This window comes from Amblyraja radiata, chromosome 7, assembly GCF_010909765.2.
Source record: "Amblyraja radiata isolate CabotCenter1 chromosome 7, sAmbRad1.1.pri, whole genome shotgun sequence".
Lineage (NCBI taxonomy): Eukaryota > Metazoa > Chordata > Chondrichthyes > Rajiformes > Rajidae > Amblyraja > Amblyraja radiata.
The window spans coordinates 76,175,647-76,198,687 of NC_045962.1; the positions used below are offsets into that span (position 1 = coordinate 76,175,647).

General features: G+C 45.6%; 1 protein-coding gene across 1 annotated transcript in view; it reads right to left on the reverse strand.

Moving 5' to 3' along the window:
- Positions 1–238: 238 nt before the first annotated feature.
- epb41l5 (erythrocyte membrane protein band 4.1 like 5) overlaps positions 239–23,041 on the reverse strand; it is a 146,246-nt gene continuing 123,443 nt past the window's right edge. The window contains exons 19-24 of the mRNA XM_033024833.1: positions 20,844–20,905; positions 20,053–20,157; positions 14,510–14,612; positions 8,188–8,265; positions 6,130–6,272; positions 239–1,493 (exon numbers count right to left, since the gene is read on the reverse strand). Coding sequence (XP_032880724.1) covers positions 1,439–1,493; positions 6,130–6,272; positions 8,188–8,265; positions 14,510–14,612; positions 20,053–20,157; positions 20,844–20,905 — 546 coding nt within the window. The 3' untranslated portion in view covers positions 239–1,438. The remainder of the gene's footprint in view (positions 1,494–6,129; positions 6,273–8,187; positions 8,266–14,509; positions 14,613–20,052; positions 20,158–20,843; positions 20,906–23,041) is intronic.

The following is a 23,041-nucleotide window of genomic DNA, read 5'->3' on the forward strand; positions in this document are numbered from 1 at the left end:
GACAGTGGAGGGGAGATCCTTCTGACTGCAGGAGGGTGCTTGGAAAAATTGGTTATTCCAGCTTGAGTGTCAGAGGTTATGGGGAGAAGGCAGGAGAATGGGGTTAGGAGGGAGAGATAGATTAGCCATGATTGAATGGTGGAGTAGACTTGGCAGAATGACCTAATTCTGCTCCTATCACATGAACTATGAACTTATGAACCCTCCCACACAAAGCCAACTACATGCTCCAGGCTTGTTTTGGGGGGAGAAGGGTTTGGTGAGTCATCCAAGGGAGGGAGTCGAGGAGAGAGACCATAAGGAGAATATACACGGTTAAGGGGGAAAGAAAAACTATGAGGAATTGGTTCAACAGATATCATGATATTCCAACTATTATAGGCTGAAATCTTCCAGTCACAGTGAGAATTCTTTTTTAGTCTTCTTCATGTTGGCCACTATTTGTCGAGTGTGAGGCACCTTACGAAGGATCCCAGCTGGAACCATTCACCTCTTCCAGATACCTTCCCAGGATGATCCACATATTTACTGGCTCTGAACACTTTGCATTGACATAGAAGCAATTATCAAACACATAAATCTTACATATGATTAGGCTGGTGCCCTTTGAAAGGGCCCCGATCCATAGGTACAACCTTGGAAAGTTGTTGAAAACCACTGTGCATCAGGACAATCAGTGTAATCCTATGGTGGTGGCATATTTCCATTCCCGAAACAGCCTCCACCTCCATACCAATGCTCTGGGTTTGAAGGCAAAGCCTCCAGAGGTTGGTTGCAGAGTATCTGGATAACATGTTGAAGTGTTGATTGTTCGCAACAAAATGACATCCCAAATAGTTCATGGATGATCGTGACGTCCATTGGCCCCAGTGGAAAGCCATAATAGGTTAGTTTGCATTGAAGAGCTGAAGCTAGAACATCTGCGGTGTGATCCCTACTCTCCTTTTCCACCAGGTCTAGTTCTCTGTCCGCATCTCATGATGACCCTTGAATGTCATTCCAGCATCTGACAGTAGTTCCCCTTTTAGGATCAGTAGTCAACGCAAAGTTATCTCCAACCAGGAGGATTGTATCTATGTTTCTCTCGAGATCAAATGATTGTGGCTGTTCCAGTTTTGATGCCTGCTTTGGATATTTCTGTTTCTCCAGTGTTCTTAATTCGCCAGCAGCTTAGAGGAATTTACATTCTCTGTCTCAGGAAAAAATACCCATTGTTTTTTTATTAAGCTTGACGTGGGCTGATGAAGCAAGGCCCCACCCAGACGACGTTCTGCTCCTTCTTCTGGTGCACCTGAACGGAGGAGAGGAGCTGGAATCTTGCACAAGAGGAGGGTATCGGGGTGTCCGGGTTACGCCTTGCAGAGGGTCTCAAGGGCTGGCAGCTGAACATCTGCCTTGTCGTTTCCTACTCAGGACAAAGGCAATCCTTGCACAGTTTTCACAACTCCGTCGTCAACAGCCCCTTCGGCCTCACCGTCCTCTCCGTGGAGATGCTGCAGGAGTAACGATAAGCATCACAAAACGAAAACTCAGGGGGTTTAGTTTAGAGGTAGAGTCCGGAAGCAGGCCCGTCAGCCCACCGAGCCCCGCCAACCAGCGATTCCCACACTCTAACACTATCCAACACACACACACACACACACACACTGGGGACAATTTTACAAAGCTGCATGTAATAGATTCATAGAGCCACAGAGTGATAGTGTGGAAACAGGCCCTTCAGCCCAACTCGCCCACACTGGCCAACAATGTACCAGCTACCTTAGTCCCACTTGCCTGCGCTTGGTCCATAACCCTCCAAACCTATTCATATACCTGTCCAACTATTTCTTAAACAATGGGATAGTCCCAGCCTCAGCTACCTCCTCTGGCAGCTTGTTCCATAGACCCACTGTGAAAAGGTTACCCCTCGGGTTCCTATTAAAACTTTTCCCCTTCACCATGAGCTACCGGAGAAAGCCCACGCAGGCCACGTGGAGAACGTAGAAGCTCCATACAGACAAGCACCCGTAGTCAGGATCGAACCCGGGTCTAAGGCGCTGTAAGACAGCATGTCTAGCACTGACCCACCATGCCACGCTGGCAGCAAGTCAGGTGATCATGGGTAGATGATGCACAAACAAGGAACTGCCGATGCTGTTTAATAAACAAAAAGATACAAAGTGCTGGAATAACTCAGCGGGTCAGGCAGCATCCTTGGACAACATGGACAGGTGATGTTTCAGGTCATCTCTAACAAAATATCACCTATCCATGTCCTCCAGGAATGCCGCCTGACCTGCTAAGTCACTCCAGCATTTTGTGTCTTTTTTTTGTAAACTAGCATCTGCAGTTCCTTGTTTCTACACTTTCCCTCTCTACCACCCCCACTAACTTCAAACCCTCGGCCCTCAACATCCACCAATTCACTCCCTGCATAATCCATTAGGCTGTGGGCCGAGGAGCTTTATTTCAGTGTTTCGTGACCCAAGTCACAGAACTACATGAAATTTTCACATATTGTGTAAAAATATTATATAAATCACCCCTGAAACTCGTCATGAACAAGACTTGCACATTTTTATTAAATAACCGGGAAGATTTTGGGTATTTTTAGTCCAATCAAAGCACGTTTAACAATGAGTTGTATGCCAGTTGGCCAATCACGCGCTTTGTTTCAGGCTAGCACACAACATAGCTGAGAGGAATTCACTGATGCCTGTTTTACTGGAGCTTCCGATGAAGGTTCTTTCTAGTTCAGTGGAATACATGTCGTGGAAACTTGCAACAGGGTCATTGAATTTAGTGAGAAAAGCATTAAGAAGGCTGAAGAATGTGCTGTTGTGGATAGAAGAAGAAAGTCTTGAAAGCAAAGTCGCTGCTGAGGTGCTGCAGTCAAACTTTGTGAATCAACTGGAACTGAAAGGTAAGATCTAAAGTCTGAATTTATGAAAATCTATCTGTATGGACTTTCATTAATTTAATTGCACCGTTTTATAATGTGAAATAATGAGATTTGGAAGCTGTACATTCACTCATTCATTCATTCATTCATTCATTCATTCATTCATTCATTCATTCATTCACTCACTCATTCATTCATTCATTCATTCACTCATTCACTCACTCATTCATTCATTCACTCACTCACTCATTCACTCATTCATTCATTCATTCACTCATTCACTCATTCACTCATTCACTCACTCATTCATTCATTCACTCACTCATTCATTCATTCACTCACTCATTCATTCATTCACTCACTCATTCATTCATTCATTCATTCACTCATTCATTCACTCACTCATTCACTCACTCATTCATTCACTCACTCATTCACTCACTCATTCATTCATTCATTCATTCATTCACTCACTCACTCATTCATTCACTCATTCATTCACTCACTCACTCACTCATTCATTCATTCACTCACTCATTCATTCATTCACTCACTCATTCATTCACTCATTCATTCATTCACTCACTCATTCATTCATTCACTCATTCATTCACTCATTCATTCACTCATTCATTCACTCACTCATTCATTCACTCACTCATGCATTCACTCACTCATTCACTTATTCATTCATTCAGGCTAGCACACAACCCGGCCTCGGAGCTGGGGCAGCGGCAGAGGCAGCGGCGACCCGGCCTCAGAGCTGGGGCAGTGTTCCGGCGGCAGCGGCGACCCGACCCGACCGCGGGCCCAGTGGACGACATCGTCGGGAGCTCACAGTCACAGGTTGGTGACCTGTTCTCCAGAGCCTCCGCAACAACAGCTGTGTCCGCTGGACTGGAGGGCCGCAGCTTCGGCAGCTTCGACCACCCCGGGCCGCGGAGTTGAACCGGCCCGTTCGCGGAGCTCGGATTCAGCCGCGGGACTGACATTACTTACCATCGCCCGGCAGGGGTCACAACATCTGAAGCCTGGATCGCCTCGGCGCAGAGGGAGAATAAGAAGGGATGAGACAAAGACTTAAGACTTTTGTCTTCCATCACAGTGAGGACGTGCCTGGTGAACTCACTGTGGTGGATGTTAATTTGGTATAATAATATATAGTTTCACGGATATAGGCTGCCCATGGTGTAATATGGGCATTGGCCACTAGATGGCGCTTACTTTCCCGATTTCATTTTCTAATTAGTTTAATTAATTAATGTGCAACTTTTGGCAATGACGAGTTATGACGTCCTTCTCAATTATATTTCATCTAAATCTGTGGAAAATTTCATGTAGTTTGGTGACTTGGGTCACGAAAACCGATTTCTAGACACATTTTTGATGCTCGGCTCACAGCCTACATGTACCTTGCACTAAATGTTATGGACAGTTTCTTCCCAGCTGTTATCAGGCAACAGAGCCTTCCTATCGACAACTAGAGAGCGGTCCTGAGCAACGATGTACCTCATTGGACGCCTTCCGACTATCTTTAATTAGACCTCACTGGACTTTATCTTGCACTAAACGTTATATCATGTATCTGTACACTGTGGATAGCTCAACTCCCCCTCCTATTCCCAATCTGATCAGCACTTCAACTCCCCCTCCCATTCCCAATCTGACTCCTCTGTCCTGGGCCTCTTCCATTGTCAGAGTGAGGCCCGGCACAAATTGGAGGAACAGCACCTCATATTTCGATTGGGTAGTTTACACCCTAGTGGTATGAACATTGAATTCTCTAACTTCAAATAGCCCTTGCTTTCCCTCTCTCTCCATCCTCTCCCCTTCCCAGTTCTCCCACCAGTCTTACTGTCTCCACCTACATTCTATCTTTGTCCCGCCCCCTCCCCTGACATCAGTCTGAAGAAGGGTCTCGACCCGAAACGTCACCCATTCCTTCTCTCCAGAGATGCTGCCGTTACTCCAGCATTTTGTGTCTACCTTCGATTTAAACCAGCATCTGCAGTTCTTTCTTACACAAGCAAGTGTAATCATGTTTTGTCTTTCCGCTGGCTGGTTAGCACGCAACAAACACTTTTCACTGCACCTTGGTACACGTGACAATAACCTAAACTAATCTAAGTGCACCACTGTTACCTCATTGCTCAGATAATTATAGCTGGTTTCACAATTCAACAGATCGTAAAGAAATTTAACATTTAATAAACCGCACATATTCTCTCACCCTCATTAATATGCTTTTTGAGATTAAAGGGAGCATTAAAGCACCAACACTGTTGTGTCAGCAGAACAGTAATTTTTGTACATTGCAGACACACAAACAGATACACTACAGGCCTGAACAGGGCTAAAGAAATGTAGTTTAGTGTCACAGTCTGAGATTCGATACAAATCCAGCTGCAGACCCTCAAGACATATGATGAAAGAATGGGTCGACTGGGCTTGTATTCACTAAAATTTAGAAGGGGATCTTATAGAAACATATAAAATTCTCAAGGGATGGGATGGGCTAGATGCAGGAAAAATGTTCCCCAAGTTGGTGGAGTCCAGAACCAGGGGTCACAGTTTAAGAATAAGGGGTAGGCCATTTAGGACTGAGATGAGGAAAAACATTTTCACCCAGAGAGTTGTGAATCTGTGGAATTCTCTGCCACAGAAGGCACTGGTGGCCAATTCACTGGATGTTTTCAAGAGTTAGATTTACCTCAGGGCTAACGGAATCATGGGGAAAAAGCAGGAACGGGGGTAGTGATTTTGTATGATCAGCATGATCATATTGAATGGCGGTGCTGGCTCAAAGGGCCGAATGGCCCACTCCTGCACCTATTTTCTGTGCTTCTATGCTTTTAAGACAAAGAGGAACAAAACATTAAGGAGAAAGAATTCAATTGACAATCTATGAAAAGTAAAAATATTCTTAACTTAACAGAAAGTAAACTTATTTTAATCTTAGAAAGTGCAGTTACTTTAGAAAAGGATGAACATAATGATTGATGAGTACGATTGTGTGTAAGAAGAAAGTGCAGATGCTGGTTTAAACCGGAGATAGACACAAAAAGCTGGAGTAACTCAGTGGGTCAGGCAGCATCTCTGGAGAAAAGGAATGGGTGATGTTTCGGGTCGAAACTCTTCTTCAGACTCAACCCGAAATGTCACCTATTCTTTAGCCAGAGCATAAGGATTGCTGGAAAGGATGTCCATTTATCCCACAGTGTCAGACATTTTGAAGCACACTTTACCTGCTGGATAATGTTGAACCCAATGAGCTCGAAGCTGTGGTAGAAGATGGAATGGGAAAAAGTGTAGGCTCAGGAACTGCTTTTACTGCCTTCATGGCAGAAGAGGCTTCACGATTGAAAACTCCATTTGCAATGACCCCTCCCTAAATTAAATCCAATAATCAAACACAAACACAACAACCTGGTGAACATTTCATCCATGAAGTTAACAAAACATTTCAAATTTACCGGAAATATTTACTGCAAACGTAACACTACGCCACAATGGTCAAAGAATGGAACGAACAGCTCAGAAATAACTCTGTGGCATTTGCTCCCTGCAGCAATTAAACTGTAAACACTCTGGGCTAGAATTCTATTCCAGTCTGCAATATTTTTTAATGCCATGTGTGATTCCCCCCCCCCCCCCCCCCCCCCCAAGATTAATAAATTGGTAATTCTGCATACACACAGCACTCTTTTAGGAATTGTGTTATGGCCTAGTCTGATTTAGTTGAGAGATACAGTGTGGAGACAGGCCCTTCAGCCCACCAAGTCTACGCCGACCTGCGATCACCTGTTCACTAGTTCTCTCCTGCACACTAGGGACAATTTACCAATTAACCTACAAACCTGCACAATTTTGGAATGTGGGAGGAAACTGGAGCACCTGGAGAAAGCCCACAAGGTAGGTTCGGCTAGATAGGATTATCTCAGTAGGATAATCTTCCATATACCATTGGTGATATTGAGAACCATTGAGAACTTCCACGATAAATAGTCTTTACTTGCCTAGATGAGTAAAGTTCCAATGATCATGCACCTTGACATCGTCCAAGTGACCTGGTTGATTAGCACCCCACTCACTATCTGAAATATTGTGCAATTCTTTGCCACAGAAGACTGTGGAGGCCACATTTTTAGGGCAAAGGTAGATTCTTGATTAGTACATGTGTCAGAGGTTATGGGGAGAAGGCAGGTGAATGAGGTTAGGAGGCAGAGATAGATCAGCCATGTTAGAATGGCACCGTAGACTTGATGGGCCGAATGGCCTAATTCTACTCCTATTCCATATGATATTCATTCACCCCATCGCCAGCACACTATGGGGCTGCAGTGAGCAGTGTTCACAAATTGTACAATTATTTGCCTAAGCGACTGATAGCTCCTCCGAAACACACAACCGCGGCACGGTGGCACATCGGTAGAGTTCTGCCTTACAGCACCAAAGACCCGGGTTCGATCCTGACTATGGGTGCTGTATGTACAGAGTTTGTACATGCTCCTGTGATCATGTGGGTTTCACCCGGGTGCTCCGGTTTCCTCCCACACTCCAAAGACGTACAGGTTTGTAGGTTAATTGCCTTTGGTAAAAATTGTAAATTGTCCCTAGTGCATAGGATAGTACTAGTGCACGGGGTTTGCTGGTTGGTGTGGACTCAGCGGGGCGAAGGCTTGTTTCCGCTCTGTAAACTAAACGGCTTGTGGGACAATAGCCAAAAGCTATGGAATGGAAGACTGAAGGTCCAGAGTGCCTGTTTCCTTGCTGTATCTCAATACTAAACTTTACCATCCGAAGGACAAGGTGTTTGTTAATACCACCATCCATAGGTTCTCTTCCAAGTCACACCTTTAGTTTAGTTTAGAGATACGGCACGGAAACAGGCCCTTCGGCCCACCGGGTCCGCGCCGACCAGCGATCCCCGCACATTAACACCATCCTACACCCACTAGGGACAATGTTTTACATTTTACATTTACCAAGCCAATTAACCTAAAAACCTGGACGTCTTTGGAGTGTGGGAGGAAACCGAAGATCTCGGAGAAAACCCACGCAGGTCACGGGGAGAAGGTACAAAACTCCGTGCAGACCGCGCCCATAGTCGGGATCGAACCCGGGTCTCCGGCGCTGCATTCGCTGTAAGGCAGCAACTCTACCGCTGCGCCACCGTGAGGGATAGAAAAGAAACAATGGCCTAATGGGCAATACCCATCTTGGGACCCGTGACAATAATAAACCTTTACCACATCCCTGGGACCAATGAATTGTAGGAAGAAAAAGAGCCCCTTTGTTCTTACCAGTGAGCCGGGATCAGTGAAGTCGATCAGATTCTCACTGAGTGCTGACAGCAGGTTGTCCAGATCTTCAGCAACATCCTGCAGAAACAATAGAAAGGATTTGTGGTCACCTGTCAACCAACACGTCCTTGGGATGTTGTCCAGCTGGAAAGGGTACGGAGAAGATTTACGAGGATGTTGCCAGGACTAGAGAGTCTGAGCTATAGGGAGAGGTTGAGTAGGCTGGGACTCTCTTCTGCAGGAGGATGAGGGGCGATCTTATAAAGGTGTATAAGATCATGAGAGGAATAGATCGGGTCGATGCGCAGTCTCTTGCCCAGAGTAGTGGAATTGAGGACCAGAGGACATAGGTTTAAGGTGAAGGGGAAAAGATTTAATAGGAATCTGTTCACCCAAAGGGTGGTGGGTGTATGGAACAATGTGCCAGAGGAGGTAGTTGAGGTGGGACTATCCCAATGTTTAAGAAGCAGTTAGACAGGTACATGGATAGGACAGGTTTGGAGGGATGTGGACCAAAAACAGGCAGGTGGGACTAGTGTAGCTGGGCCAACATGTTGGCTAGTGTGGGCAAGTTGGGCCGAAGGGCCTGGTTTCACACTGTATCGCTCTATGTGGGAGCACTCGGAGCAAACCAACGTGAACACAGGAAGAACATGCGAACTCCACACTGACAGGAACCATGCCAGGAGCGAACCCGGGTCTCTAGCACGGCGAGGCAGCAGCTCTACTCGCTGGAAGGTAGATAATGGAAACTTTTTAAAGACGGTATGGAAAATCAGGGAATTGAGGACTATAAAGAGCTGACAAAGATCTGGATGTAGATGCTGGTTTACACCGAAGATAGACACAAAATGCTGGAGTAACTCAGCGGGTCAGGCAGCATCTCTGGAGAGAAGGAATAGATGACGTTTCGGGTGGAGACCCTTCTTCAGACTGTTCAGAAAGAACAGAAGTTGGGACCGGAGGCAGACAAATCATGATCATAGTGGCTTATACTTGCCCTTAAAAAAAGGTACAAAGTGCTGGAGGAACTCAATGGATCAGGCAGCATCTCATTGTAAGAATTTCATTGTTCGATCTGGAACATGTGACAATAAAACACTTGACTATCTCTTGAAATACTGTAATTTCCAAACAACTCCAGCAGAGGGAGCCCCTTTGCCACGACCTAATGTTGATTGATTAGCAACGCGCAGTTTCTTTGAACTTACAACATTTTGTGGAGGCTTATCATTATTTTCATTAAAGAGGATTCTTGTGCTAAATCTCGATCCTCAAAAGATACACATGGCTGAATTTATTGGATGACTGCACTAAAGTTTAGTAGCTCCGTCTCAAAATCGTTAATCTTGGATTTCCACGGAAAAGGTGTGACACAAAGAATAGAATAGAATAGAATAGAATAGAATACGTTTATTGTCATTGCACAATACTGTGCAATGAAATTCCATTGCATCTCCTTTGATTTAAAAAGAACAAACACAACAGCCATTGACTCACATATACACAAATCAGTAAAAAATAATAATAAATAGGTATTAAAAATATTTTAAAAGAATATTGCGCAGTACCTTGCACCCCACATTATATTGTGCTTCCCCAGTGTTCTCTGTTAGAATTAAGTTCTTTTATCGCACATGGGTAGAAACTATTTTTTAGTCTACCGGTGCGAGCCTTCAGAGACCTGAATCGCCTCCCAGAGGGTAGCAGAGTGAAAAGGTGGTTGGCAGGGTGTGATGTGTCCTGCTTGATGTTTGTGGCCCGGCGCAAGCATCGGGCCCTGTATATGTCATCCAGGGAGGGCAGTTGAGCGTTTGTGATGCTCTGTGCAGTTTTTATAACTCTCTGCATCGCCCTCCTCTCAGCCGCAGTGCAGCTGGCAAACCACACCAGGATGCCATAGGAGAGGATACTTTCCACGGCAAACTGGTAGAAGGACAGCAGCAGCGGCTGTGAAACGTTTGCTCTCCGCAGAGACCTCAGGAAATACAGCCGCTGCTGTGACTTCTTCACGAGAGTGACGGTGTTCATTTGCCAAAGTGGTGAAGTAAAGGGCCTGTCCCACTGTACGAGGTAATTCAAGAGCTCTCCCGAGTTTGAAAAAAAATCAATCTCGTGGTAAGTACGTAGAATGTCGGAGCTCGGGACGTCTCTTAGCGGCTCGTAACGCTAACGGCAGGTACTCGGGAAACGCGGTAAGCTCGTGAAGATTTTTCAACATGTTGAAAAATGTCCACGAGAGCCCCGACTACCTACGAACAGCTATTACCGTAATTCTCCGAGGTCAAATCAGGGGAAACTCCGGCGAACTCTTGAATTACCTCATACAGTGGGACAGGCCCTTAACTTAGCGGGTCAGTCAGCATCTCTGGAGAACACAGGTAGGCAATGACCTGACCTGAACCGTCATCTATCCACGTTCCCCAAAGATGCTGCCTGACCCGCCGAGTTACTCCAATTCAGTTCAGTTTTAGTTTATTGTCACGTGTACCGACATACAATGAAAAGCTTTTGTTGCATGCTAACCAGTCAGCAGAATGGCAATACGCGATTTTTTTATTGTATTGTATTGTATGTATGACTGCTTCAATTTCGTTCAGACTTCGGTCTGAATGACAATAAAGGCTATCTAATCTAATCTAATCTAATCTAATCGAGCCATTCGCAGTGCACAGATGCATGATAAGGGGAATAACGTTTAGTACAAGATAAAGCCAGTAAGATCCAATCAAAGATAGTCCGAGGGTAGATAGTAGTTCAGGACTGCCGTCTAGTTGTTCGTATGATGGTTCAGTTGCCTGATAACAGCAGGGAAGAAACTGTCCTTGAATCTGGAGGTGTGTGTTTTCACACTTCTATATCTTTTGCCCGATGGCAGCGGGGAGAAGAGGGAGTGGCCAGGGTACAACTCGTCCTTGATTATGCCTTGCTGAGACAGCGTGAGATATAAGTGGAGTCATTGGAAGGGAGGTTGGTTTGTGTGATGGTCTGGGCTGCATCCACAATTCGCTGCAATTTCTTGCGGTCTTGGATGGAGCTATTCCCAAAGCAAGGTGTGATGCATCCCATAATGCGTCCCAACACTTTGGGTCTTTTATTTTTCTAAACCAGCGTCTGCAGTTCCTGGTTTCTATATGAAAAAGGAGCGAGTGGGTGAGCAGTGGGATTATTTTGACAGCTCCCTGCAATTGTCCTGAACATGCAAGCAATCCAGTAGACATTTGGGAAATTTCTTGTGGGGATTTTTGTTATTTACTTTGAATATTTTACTGCAGGCTTCTGTTTCATTAAAAATAAGGCACAATGACAGGGAAAAAAAAGTGGAAGTTCTTGGTGAATATGAAAAATCATCCAGAAATTATGTCGCACCAGAGTTGTTAAGTCCCTGTCCCACTTAGGAGACTTAAACAGCAACCTCTGGTGACCTTGCCCACCACCAAAAAAAAATCAAGGTCGAGGTGGCCTACAACCTCCTGCCACCTCCCACGTATATGTTGAAAACCTTCCTTGACTATGAAGAAAATCGGCTTCGACTAGACCTGCGACAAAAAAATTATCGATTTTCAAAACGGCAACCTATTTTTAGTCGAGGCCGGTTTTAATCATGATGAAAAAATAGCAGCAACCTAGATGAAGCCTCGACCACGCGGAAACCACTTTCGACCATTAGGGAGAGTGACCAAAACCTCCGGTGACCTCACGGAAACCTTGGGTGGAGGGCAAGGTCACCAGAGGTTCCTGTTTAGGTCTCCTAAGTGGGACAGGGGCTTTCGCCATCTTGTGTCTATCTTCGTTAACCATCTCACTGGAAACACCAGGGATCTGGAGAATCGTTGTAGGATCCAACATTTCCTGTTTGTATGTCTAGTTGTCACCTTCCCCTCAGCCATCATGAACCATTGTACATTTCCTTGTTCAGAACGGGGTACTGATTGTGGATGATCAACCATGATCATAATGAATGGCGGTACTGGCTCGAAGGGCCGAATGGCCTACTCTTGCATCTATTGTCTATTGCATCTGCTTTGATATGTCCTTTTCACACCTCTCTTTGTACCTTTCCATATCTCTAGTTTCCCTCTCCCCTGACTCTTTGTCCAAAGAAGGGTCTTGACCCAAAACGTCACCCATTCCTTCACTCCAGGGATGCTGCCTGTCCCGCTGAGTTACTCCAGCATTTTGTGTCTATCTTCGGTTTAAGCCGTCCCGACTTGGGAATGTATTGCTCATCAGCGCCTCTACTTCCTGAGAAGATTACGGAGAGTCGGATTGTCAAGGAAGACTCTCTCTAACTTCTACAGGTGCACAGTCGAGAGCATGCTGACCGGTTGCACCGTTGCTTGGTTCGGCAATTTGAGCGCCCTGGAGAGGAAAAGACTACAAAAAGTAGTAAACACTGCCCAGTCCATCATCGGCTCTGACCTTCCTTCCATCGAGGGGATTTATCGCAGTCGCTGCCTCAAAAAGGCTGGCAGTATCATCAAAGACCCACACCATCCTGGCCACACACTCATCTCCCTGCTACCTTCAGGTAGAAGGTACAGGAGCCTGAAGACTGCAACAACCAGGTTCAGGAATAGCTACTTCCCCTCAGCCATCAGGCTATTAAACCTGGCTCGGACAAAACTCTGATTATTAGCAACCACTTTCTGTTATTTGCACTACCAGTTTATTTATTCATGTGTGTATATATTTATATCATGGTATATGGACACATTTATCTGTTTTGTAGTAAATACCTACTATTTTCTGTGTGCTTAAGCAAAGCAAGAATTTCATTGTCCTATACAGGGACACATGACAATAAACTCACTTGAACTTGAACTTGTTATTCCTTTCTGCTAATTGCAAACACTTACTGTAACTGCCACCTTGGCAACATGACGTTGACTGCATTTGTTCAATGTGCTGGCTCACCATGCACTTTCAAGGGCAATTAGGGAAAGAGATGGCAATGAATTCCACAGAATTACCACTCTCTGACTAAAGAAATTCCTCCTCATCTCCGTTCTAAAGGGACGTCCTTTGATTCGTGTTTGATAAACTCTAGGAGCAGAATTAGGCCATTCGGCCCATCAAGTCTACTCTGCCATTCAACCAAGGCTAATTTCTCTTTCCCACTCAACCCCATTCTCCAGCCTTCTCCCCATAACCCCCGACACCCAGGCTAATCAAGAAATAAACAATCTCCACCTTAACAATATCAATTGCCTTCTGCGGCAATGAATTTCACAGTTTCACCACCCTCCTCATCTCCTTTCTAAAAGTACATCCTTTTATTTTGAGGCGATGGCCTCTGGTCCTAGACTCTCCCACTAGTGGAAACATCCTCTCCACGTCCACCCTATCCAGACCTTTCACTATTCGGTAAATTTCAATGAGATTCTCCCTCATCCTTCTAAACTCCAGGTTAACAGGGTCTTCATTAGTAAGGGTGTCAAAGGCTATGGGGACAGGGCTGGAGAATGGGGCTGAAAGGGAAAAATAGACCAGCCATGATCAAATGGCGGAGTTGACTCGATGGGCCGAATGGCCTAATTCTTCTCCTGTGTCTTACGGTCTTATAGTAAATGCTGGACTTGCCAGTGATGACCACATGCTGTGAACAAATTATAGATTGAGATGCTTTCTTTGCAATGGGTTTGTTACCAGATACGTTAGACTGCCTCATGCACTGAAAATAAAATGTTAATATTTCACTGGCTTCTACTGCCCCCTGGTGATGAAGCAGGGGATGCCTAACCAGCAGGGAACTCCTCCAATGAAGTTAGGCCCCTGGAGCCTGTTGGTCAGATAGTTAGAGATGTCCAGAGAATCATAGCTTGAAGGAAAGGCACACTGGATGTTTTATTTTAGTTTAGAGAAACAGCGTAGAAACAGGCCCTTCCGCCCACCGGCTCCGCGTTCACCAGCGATCCCTGTACACTAACACTATCCTACACACTTAGGGGCAATTCACAATTATACCAAGCCAACTAGCCTACAACCTGTACTTCTCTGGAGTGCAGGAGGAAACGGGAGCTCCTGGAGAAAACCCACACAGATCACCGGGACAATGTATGGCGGTGCTGGCTCGAAGGGCCGAATGGCCTCCTCCTGCACCTATTTTCTAATGTACAAACTCCGTACAGACAGCACCCGTAGTCAGGATCGAACCTGGATCTCTGGTGCTAGGAGGCTGCAGCTCAACCGCTGCCCTAAAGTATTTCAGGGGTCTTCCTGTATACACATTGGCTTCGACAGAGGCCTTCACAGCAGTGATGACACTTTCAAAAGTTTCTCTGAAGATAAGAAATACTATAGAAATGAAAGTTTGTCTTACCTTTAGAGCAGGGAAATCACTGGTTGATTCGGTTGTTGCAAAATCAGAAGGACTGGTTGGAACGTCACAGTTTGGACCCGTATCCTCCTCATGTCGATCATCGCTATAAAGAAGATTGTATAAAATCATGAGAGGAATAGATCGGGTAGATGCACAGAATCTCATGCCCAGATTAGGGGAATCGAGGACCAGAGGACATAGGTTCAAGGTGAAGAGGGAAAGGTTTAATAGGAATCTGAGGGGTAACCTTTTCACACAAAGGGTGGTGGGTGTATGGAACAAGCTGCCGGAGGAGGTAGTTGAGGCTGGGACTATCCCAAAGTTTAAGGAACTGTTAGACAGGTACATGGATAGAACACGTTTGGAGGGATATGGACCAAGCATAGGCAGGTGGGACTAGTGTAGCTGGGACATGTTGGCCGATGTGGGCAGGTTGGGCTGAAGGGCCTGTTTCCACGCTGTATCACTCTATGACTATAAATGGGGAGAGGAGCGAGAATAGTAACCTGTGTTCGATACTTTGAAACTACAATCAGATCAGGAACACATTCTTCCCCTCTCTTGTGTAGGAAGGAAAAGCAGATGCTGGTTTACCCCGTAGATAGACTCAAAATGCTGGAGTAACCCAGCGGGTCAGGCAGCATTTCTGGAGAAAAGGAATAGGTAAAGTTTGTTGACTGAAAACTTCACCTATTCCTTTTCTCCAGAGATGCTACAAAAGGATACAAAGGACATTTATTATCACATACACCAATTGGTGTAGTGAAATTTGACTTGCCATTGACTTGCCTGACCCGCTGAGTTACTTCAGCATTTTGTGTCTATCCTCCTCTCTGTTATCAGACTACTGAACATAGCTTGGGTGTAGTCCCGATCTTCCAACCCACGTCAATGTAGACATTGCACTTTTTCTCTGGAACACTACAATGCTGTAAACTATATTTTGCACACTAGTAATTTTCCCTTCGCACTAACCTGTTGCAATGGTGAACGGCTTGGTTGACCTCGTGTATAGTATGATCCGAGTTATTTGGATGGCACGCAAACAAAAGCATTTCGCTGGACCTCAGTACAGGTGATAATATTTGACGAGTCTCACTCTCTCTTCTCCCCTCTCTCCCCAGGCAAGAGGAACAGAAGTGTGAAAACGCACACCTCCAGATTCAGGGACAGTTTCTCCCCAGCTGTTATCAGGCAACTGAACCATCCTATCATCATCTAGAGAGCGGTCCTGAACTATCTACCTCATTGGAGACCCTTGGACTATCTCTAATCGGACCTCACTGGACCTAACCAAACGTTATTCCTTTCATCATGTTTCTGTACAGTGTGGATGGCTTGATTGGAATCATGTATTGTCTTTCCGCTTTTCAACAAATGCTTTTCACTGTACCTCGGTACACGTGACATTAAATTAAACGGAACTAATAAACTAAAACCAATAAATAATTGGCCTTCCTCATTAAAAATGACACATTTAGATGGACCATCAGATTCAAGTTCAGTTTCTTTCCCCATCATCCTTAGCAATCCATGCCACAGATAAAATCCACTTCATCCATCCAACAACCTAACATAAAGATAGCAATATGGTGGAGAGTCTACCTAGATCCAGATAAAGGAGAAAAATCCACTTCACAACTGGACTGAGCAATTCTTACAATATTAACCTCCGCATTAGATTATCACAGGAGGCCAGCAGCATAATCAAGGGCACGTCGCACCCTGGCCACTCCCGCTTCTCCCCTCTCCCATCGGGGAGAATGGGTAAAAATTCCATACAGACTTCACAGTCTTTTAGACTTTAGACATACAATGCGGATACAGGCGCTTTGGCCCACCGAGTCCGTGCCGGCACCAACAATCATATTGCAGTGTGGGAGGAAACCGGACCACCCAGACAACCCGCCATGAGGGAGGAGGAAGAACGATGAGCAATGGAGGACCCGGCATGGGCGGGAGGAAGAGGGGGAGGGGGGGAGAACAAGGGGGGGGGGCTTAGTGCAGTGGTCCTTTGTAACTTTGTAAGCGCCCTCTATGTGGCGACTATTTGCATACCTTTGGAATGTGCGCCAAGAATTTCACTGTGACTTCACTGTCACATGTGACAATAAAGTATTCATTAATTTACTCAAAACCCACGCAGACAGTACCGATAGTCAGGATTGAACCCGGGTCTCCGGCCCTGCAAGGCAGCAACTTTACCGCTGCACCACCGTGCCGCCTCAGTGGTCAGGATGGCACCTGGGTCTCTGGTGCTGAGAGGCAGCAACCCTACCAGCTGTGCCATTGTGCCAACAGGCCAGAATGGCCGCAAGCACCACCTATTTTCTTAGATTTATTTGCAAGGCCTGTCTTCATAGCCCCTCCATGAACTATCATCACTTGCACAGCAGCTAGCAGGATTGAGTTGCAAAGACAACTTATCCAGCTCACGCCTGGATTTGCTCTGCATTTCAGAATGTAAAACATGACAAGCAATGTCCTCTGATCTTAAAATATTATTTATATTCCAGATGATGCAAAGGTCGTTTAGTAAGTGCCAATGAAGTGTGGTATAAAGATGTATTTCTGTTATCACACCCTGGTTATTACTGTTTAACTTGAAACCAGAACACGTTTCTGGCAGCTTCAAACTGATGGGTATCAAGCAGTGTTATTTCATCTTAAATATAGGATCGGTTATGATTCGGTTGGAATTTGCTCATGGTGTCAGGTTTAAGTAACACATTAAAACTGGGTGTCATCCTTTTTGCTGTTCATTTCAACACAGGGTGAGGTTGTAATTTCATGCAGATTAGAAGGAGTCTGCTTATATCGGGCTGCAAACTAATAAGCAAACTCCTGTTCTCTTCATTGAAGCTTCTCTTTCCACCCGTTGTCACCCTGAAATGTGACGCCAGGTGGGTGAGACACACAGACTGGATTTGTATTTTGAGTGGTGTGTTATAATTCAAGAGGTTTAGGGTGGCACGGTGGCGCAGCGGTAGAGTTGCTGCCTTACAGCACCAGAGACCCAGGTTCGATCCTGACAACGGGTGCTTGTCTATTGTACGTTCTCCCCTGTGACATGCGTGGGTTTTCTCCGGGATCCCCGCTTTCCTCCCACACCGCAAAGACGGAAAGGTATGTCGGTTTAATTGGCTCGGAATAATTGTAAATTGCCCCCAGTGTGTGTGTAGGATAGTGTTCGTATGCGGGGATCGCTGGTCGGCATGGACTCAGTGGGCCGAAGGGCCTGTTTCCACGCTGTATCTCTAAATTAAACAAAACCAAAAAAAAGCTAAAGAAGTTGCAACCACTTCAGGAGTCAGGGAGCTGGGAATCTGCGGGAATTGCCATCTATAATGGAAAAGTTGATCTGCTTGCAGAAATGATTTCATTCTCATGCCCTACGCCTAATCAAATATCTGCATTCTACATTCACATGGGTTGCATTAGTTGGTGCCAGAATGGAAGAGTTGGGCCAAATGGACTGCTGCAAATGCTATAGCATCTATCTATGCCCAGATGGGTTGTCTGTGACCTGCGGGCTATAGACCAAGTGGTAAAAACGTCGGATTGTTAGGGTGGGTGATATCAGCTAGCTTTCAAATATCTTGTTTTTTTGCACGCTTTTTCTTTTCACTGTCTTGTAGAAGTTATGTGTAATGGATGTATAATAAATAATGTTGTCTGTGTCCATGCACCTTGTGATGTTGCTTCAAGCAAGATTTTCCATGTACCTGTATATCACTGTATATCACTTGTGCATACTTGTATCTCAATAATCTCAACTTGACTTTCTTAGTTCAAATGGCATGAACATCATGGGCTAACTGGCCTAACTGAAGAAGGATCCCAGCCCAAATTATCGCCATCTATTCATCCCCACAGACCCGCTGAGTTATTTCAGCACTTTACATTTTGCTTAAGATCACATCCGCATCGTTTATGTCCAGCACTGCTATGTGACACTTTCCTATATGGGGGAACCCATAACCAGGGGTCACAGTTTAAGAATAAGGGGTAGGCCATTTAGGACTGAGATGAGGAAAAACCTTTTCACCCAGAGAGTTGTGAATCTGTGGAATTCTCTGCCACAGACGGCCGTCGCACTGACCTCGCCACAACGCTGCCAAGTCCTCGCGAATGTGTGCTATACGGAGAGGTTACCGAGGCACGGAGGCCAAGAGGAAGACCAAAGCTTCGCGACAAGGATACGATTGTTAGAGATATGACAAGTTTTAACATTGGCACTGCCAACTGGGAAATGGCTGCTGTGGAACCAGGGGAGGTGGGGAAAGGACCTTCGGGTGGGTATGAAGCATCACCGCAGCATGTGGTTCAAGACCCTGGAGGCCAGGCAGCAACGTCACAAAACAAACAGAAACACACTTCCCAATCCAATGGCCAAAGGCAGCTTCACCTGTGGAAGCTGTGGGAGGGTCTGCTCTTCAAGGATAGTCCTAATCAGCTACAACTGGAAATGCAACCACTGATGAAACATTCCCCTCTCCAAGCAGGGCATCGTCAAAACCCCACCATCATCTGTCGTGAGTAGATGGATGCCATCCCACTCCCGCCCCCTTTACATACAGAAGCAAAATCCTGCAGATGCTGAAATGACAGCAGAAAATGCTGAGGATACTCTCAGCAAGTTGAGCAGCATCAGCGGAGAGTTAACATTTATGGTGTGTGACTTTGCACCCCTTCTGTAGAGTCTTGTTTTTACTGCGGAGCTTCTAGCCGCGGGTGCGGCGTGGAATTTCCATCACGGAGTCTGGAATCCCTCGCCGGGTATGAGCTCTGACAGCCGGCCTGCGGCCTATGACATCATGAAACCACAGTCTCCGGTGGGAAAGTGGACGATTCGTGACCACCAAGCCGCGGAGTGTCCGTCCATCCCGACGTCGGAGTTTCGAGTATCCCGACGAGAGGGCCTGTACATCGGGCCGTCTGGAGCGGTGACTACGGAGGGTTCAGGGCCCCGACCTCGGATGAACAAAGGAGGAGGATTGACTGAACTTTATTGTCTTCCACCACAGTGAAGAATGTTGATTCCACTGTGGTGGATGTTCATGTTGTATTCTATTGTGTATTGTGTTATTTTTTATTGTGTGGCTGCATGGTAAATCAAATTCCACTGTAATTGGTGCATGTGGCAATAAATGTGAACTTGAACTTGAGTTGACTTGACTGTTCAGTTCAGTTTAGTTTAGTTCAGTTTACTTTATTTTGCTTTCATTTAGTGATGCAACACTTCGGCCTACAGAGTCCACGCCGACCACAATCGCATGTACACTACCTCTACCCAACGCACTCGAGACAATTTACAGAATCCAATTAACCTACAAACCTTCACGTCTTTGGAGTGTGGGAGGAAACCGGAGCACCCGGAGAAAACCCACACAGGTCACAGAAAGACCGTACAAAATGCGTACAGACAGCACCCATCGACAGGGTTGAACCCGGGTCTCTGGGGCTTGCTGTGAGACAGCAACTATACCGCTGCGCCACCATGCCACCCAATTCCACCAGTTAACAACCCTAAAGGGACTTACGTGGTGAAGAGGCTGCAGGCTGGCATGTTTCTCCATAGGTCTCCAGCTCCTGGCCAGTTGGGGATTCTGCTCGGCAATATGATAGTGTCTGTGACTCCCAAGCTCCTGTTTGAAACGTGAACAATGGGAAAATCGTGATTTATTATACTGCTGTCAAAAATGCCCAGGAGTCCACTGGAGTCTGAAGAAGGGTCTCGACCCGAAACGTCGCCCATTCCTTCTCTCCTGAGGTGCTGCCTCACCCGCTGAGTTACTCCAGCATTTTGTGTCTACCTTCGATTTTACCAGCATCTGCAGTTCTTTCTTACACAGAGTTTGAGAGAATGTGCAGTCAGAATGTGATGAGTGCTGGCTTAAACTGCACACAGACAAATAATCTTCTAACAAGCCTTGAGCAGGAAGGAACTGCAGATGCTGGTTTACACAGAAGGTAGACACAATATGCTGGAGTAAATCAGCAGGACAGGTAGCATCTCTGGATAGAAGGAATGGGTGACGTTTCGGGTCAAGACTTTTAACCAGAGGTGCTGCCTGTCCCGCTGAGTTATTCCATCATTTTGTGTCTATCTAATGTCTACAGCATTTTGTGTCTAGCTGTGTCTATAATAAATCTTGTCTGGGTTGGAGTTGTGACTGAAGTACTAGCAGCCTCCCAATTGACTGTGAAAATATACCTGGGGTGTCGTCATGTTTTTAGAGACTGGCAAGAGCACAGAAAATATATTCTTTGAAAACTACATTTTGACAAAAAATAACCTTCTCCATTTAAAAAGTCCTAGTCTGCATCTCACCTGAATTCTGCATCAAATGGATTAGAATTGTTAACATTCATTCCAGCATCATTTTGAACCACCTGTAAAAGAAAAGAAAACTCTTTCACAACAAAGAATCCAGTGGTAGAATCCAGATTACAAGTTAGTTACGAACAGATTATTATATAATTTAAATTCTAATAATATTGAATACTATCTCATATTATCACCAGGGCTGCACGGTGCGAGTTGCTGTCTTACAGTGCCAGAGACCCGGGTTTGATCCTGACTATAGAAACATAGAAAATAGGTGCAGGAGTAGGCCATTCGGCCCTTCGAGCCTGCACCGCGATTCAATATGATCATGGCTGCTCATCCAACTCAGTATCCTGTACCTGCCTTCTCTCCATACCCCCTGATCCCTTTAGCCACAAGGGCCACATCTAACTCCCTCTTAAATATAGCCAATGAACTGGCCTCAACTACCTTCTGCGGGAGAGAATTCCACAGATTCACCACTCTCTGTGTGAAAAAAGTTTTCCTCATCTCGGTCCTAAAAGATTTCCCCTTTATCCTTAAACTGTGACCCCTTGTTCTGGACTTCCCCAACATCGGGAACAATCCTCCTGCATCTAGCCTGTCCAACCCCTTAAGAATTTTGTACGTTTCTATAAGATCCCCCCTCAATCTTCTAAATTCTAGCGAGTACAAACCGAGTCTATCCAGTGTTTCTTCATATGAAAGTCCTGACATCCCAGGAATCAGTCTGGTGAACCTTCTCTGTACTCCCTCTATGGCAAGAATGTCTTTCCTCAGATTAGGAGACCAAAACTGTACGCAATACTCCAGGTGTGGTCTCACCAAGACCCTGTACAACTGCAGTAGAACCTCCCTGCTCCTATACTCAAATCCTTTTGCTATGAAAAATTTAAGGGTTACCTCCCTTGAGTGGGACTTGAACTCACAACCTTCTGACCCAGTAGCAAGAATGCTACCAATTCACCACACCCAGTACCTATATTACTGTGGGCGCTGGGCGCTGTCTGTACAGAGTTTGCATGTTCTCCCCGTGACCGAGTGGGTTTTCGCTGAGATCATCGGTTTTCTCCCACACTCCAAAGACGTACAGGCTTGTAGGTTAATTGGCTTGGTATAAATGTAAAATTGTTCCTAATGTGTGTAGGATAGTGTTAGTGCGCGGGGATCGATGATCGGTGTGGACTCGGTGGGCCGAAGGGCCTGTTTCGACGCTGCATCTCTAACTAAAAGGTTTAAGAAGTTTTTGACGTCTTATGTCACTCAACTGATGTTGTATTTCAAATATCATTTTCATGCCTTAATATTCCTTATTCCTCCAACATACAAAATTCAATCTTCCTCAGTTTGGAATGAAATTACAACATAACCTCCCCGGCCCCGCAGAATAAATGAAGATTTTGTTCCATTTCAACCCTCAGTGGCCCACAGAAGACCATGACCCTTGGTTCTAGACTCTTAACTTGTCAATCACTCAAAAAAATTTAAGGGTTACCTCCCTTGAGTGGGACTTGAACTCACAACCTTCTGACCCAGTAGCAAGAATGCTACCAATTCACCACACCCAGTACCTATTCTCAATGTCTGAACAGCCTCCCTCATAAAGACCATTTCATGGACATTGGAGAATCTCTGCATCATATTTATTTACTTTCAGCCCACCAAGTCTGCGCTGACCAGCGATCACCCCTACGCTAGCACTAACCTACACACTAGGGACAATTTAGAGAAGGCACATAACCTACAAACCTGTACATCTTTGGAGTGTGGGAGGAAGCAGGAGCACCTGGGGAAAACCCATGCTGTCACAGGAAGAACGTGCAAACTCCATACTGACAGCACCCATAGTTAGGATCGAACCCAGGTCTCTGGCACTGCAGGGCAACAGCTCTACTGCTGCGCCACTGTCCCGCCCATATATTTATGAGGTTGAAATCTGCAAATTAATAACATGTCAATAATAGTAATTGATCTACCATCAGTTTAAAACTAGGTAGGTTTTTTTAGGAAGATAAAGTTATAGAGTGATACAGTGTGGAAACAGTTCCTTCGGCCCAACTTGCCCACACCGGCCAACATGTCCCAGCTACACTAGTCCCACCTGCCTGTGCTTGGTCCATATCCCTCCAAAACCTGTCCTATCCATGTACCTGTCTAACTGTTTCTTAAGTGTTAGGATAGCCCCTGCCTGAACTACCTAC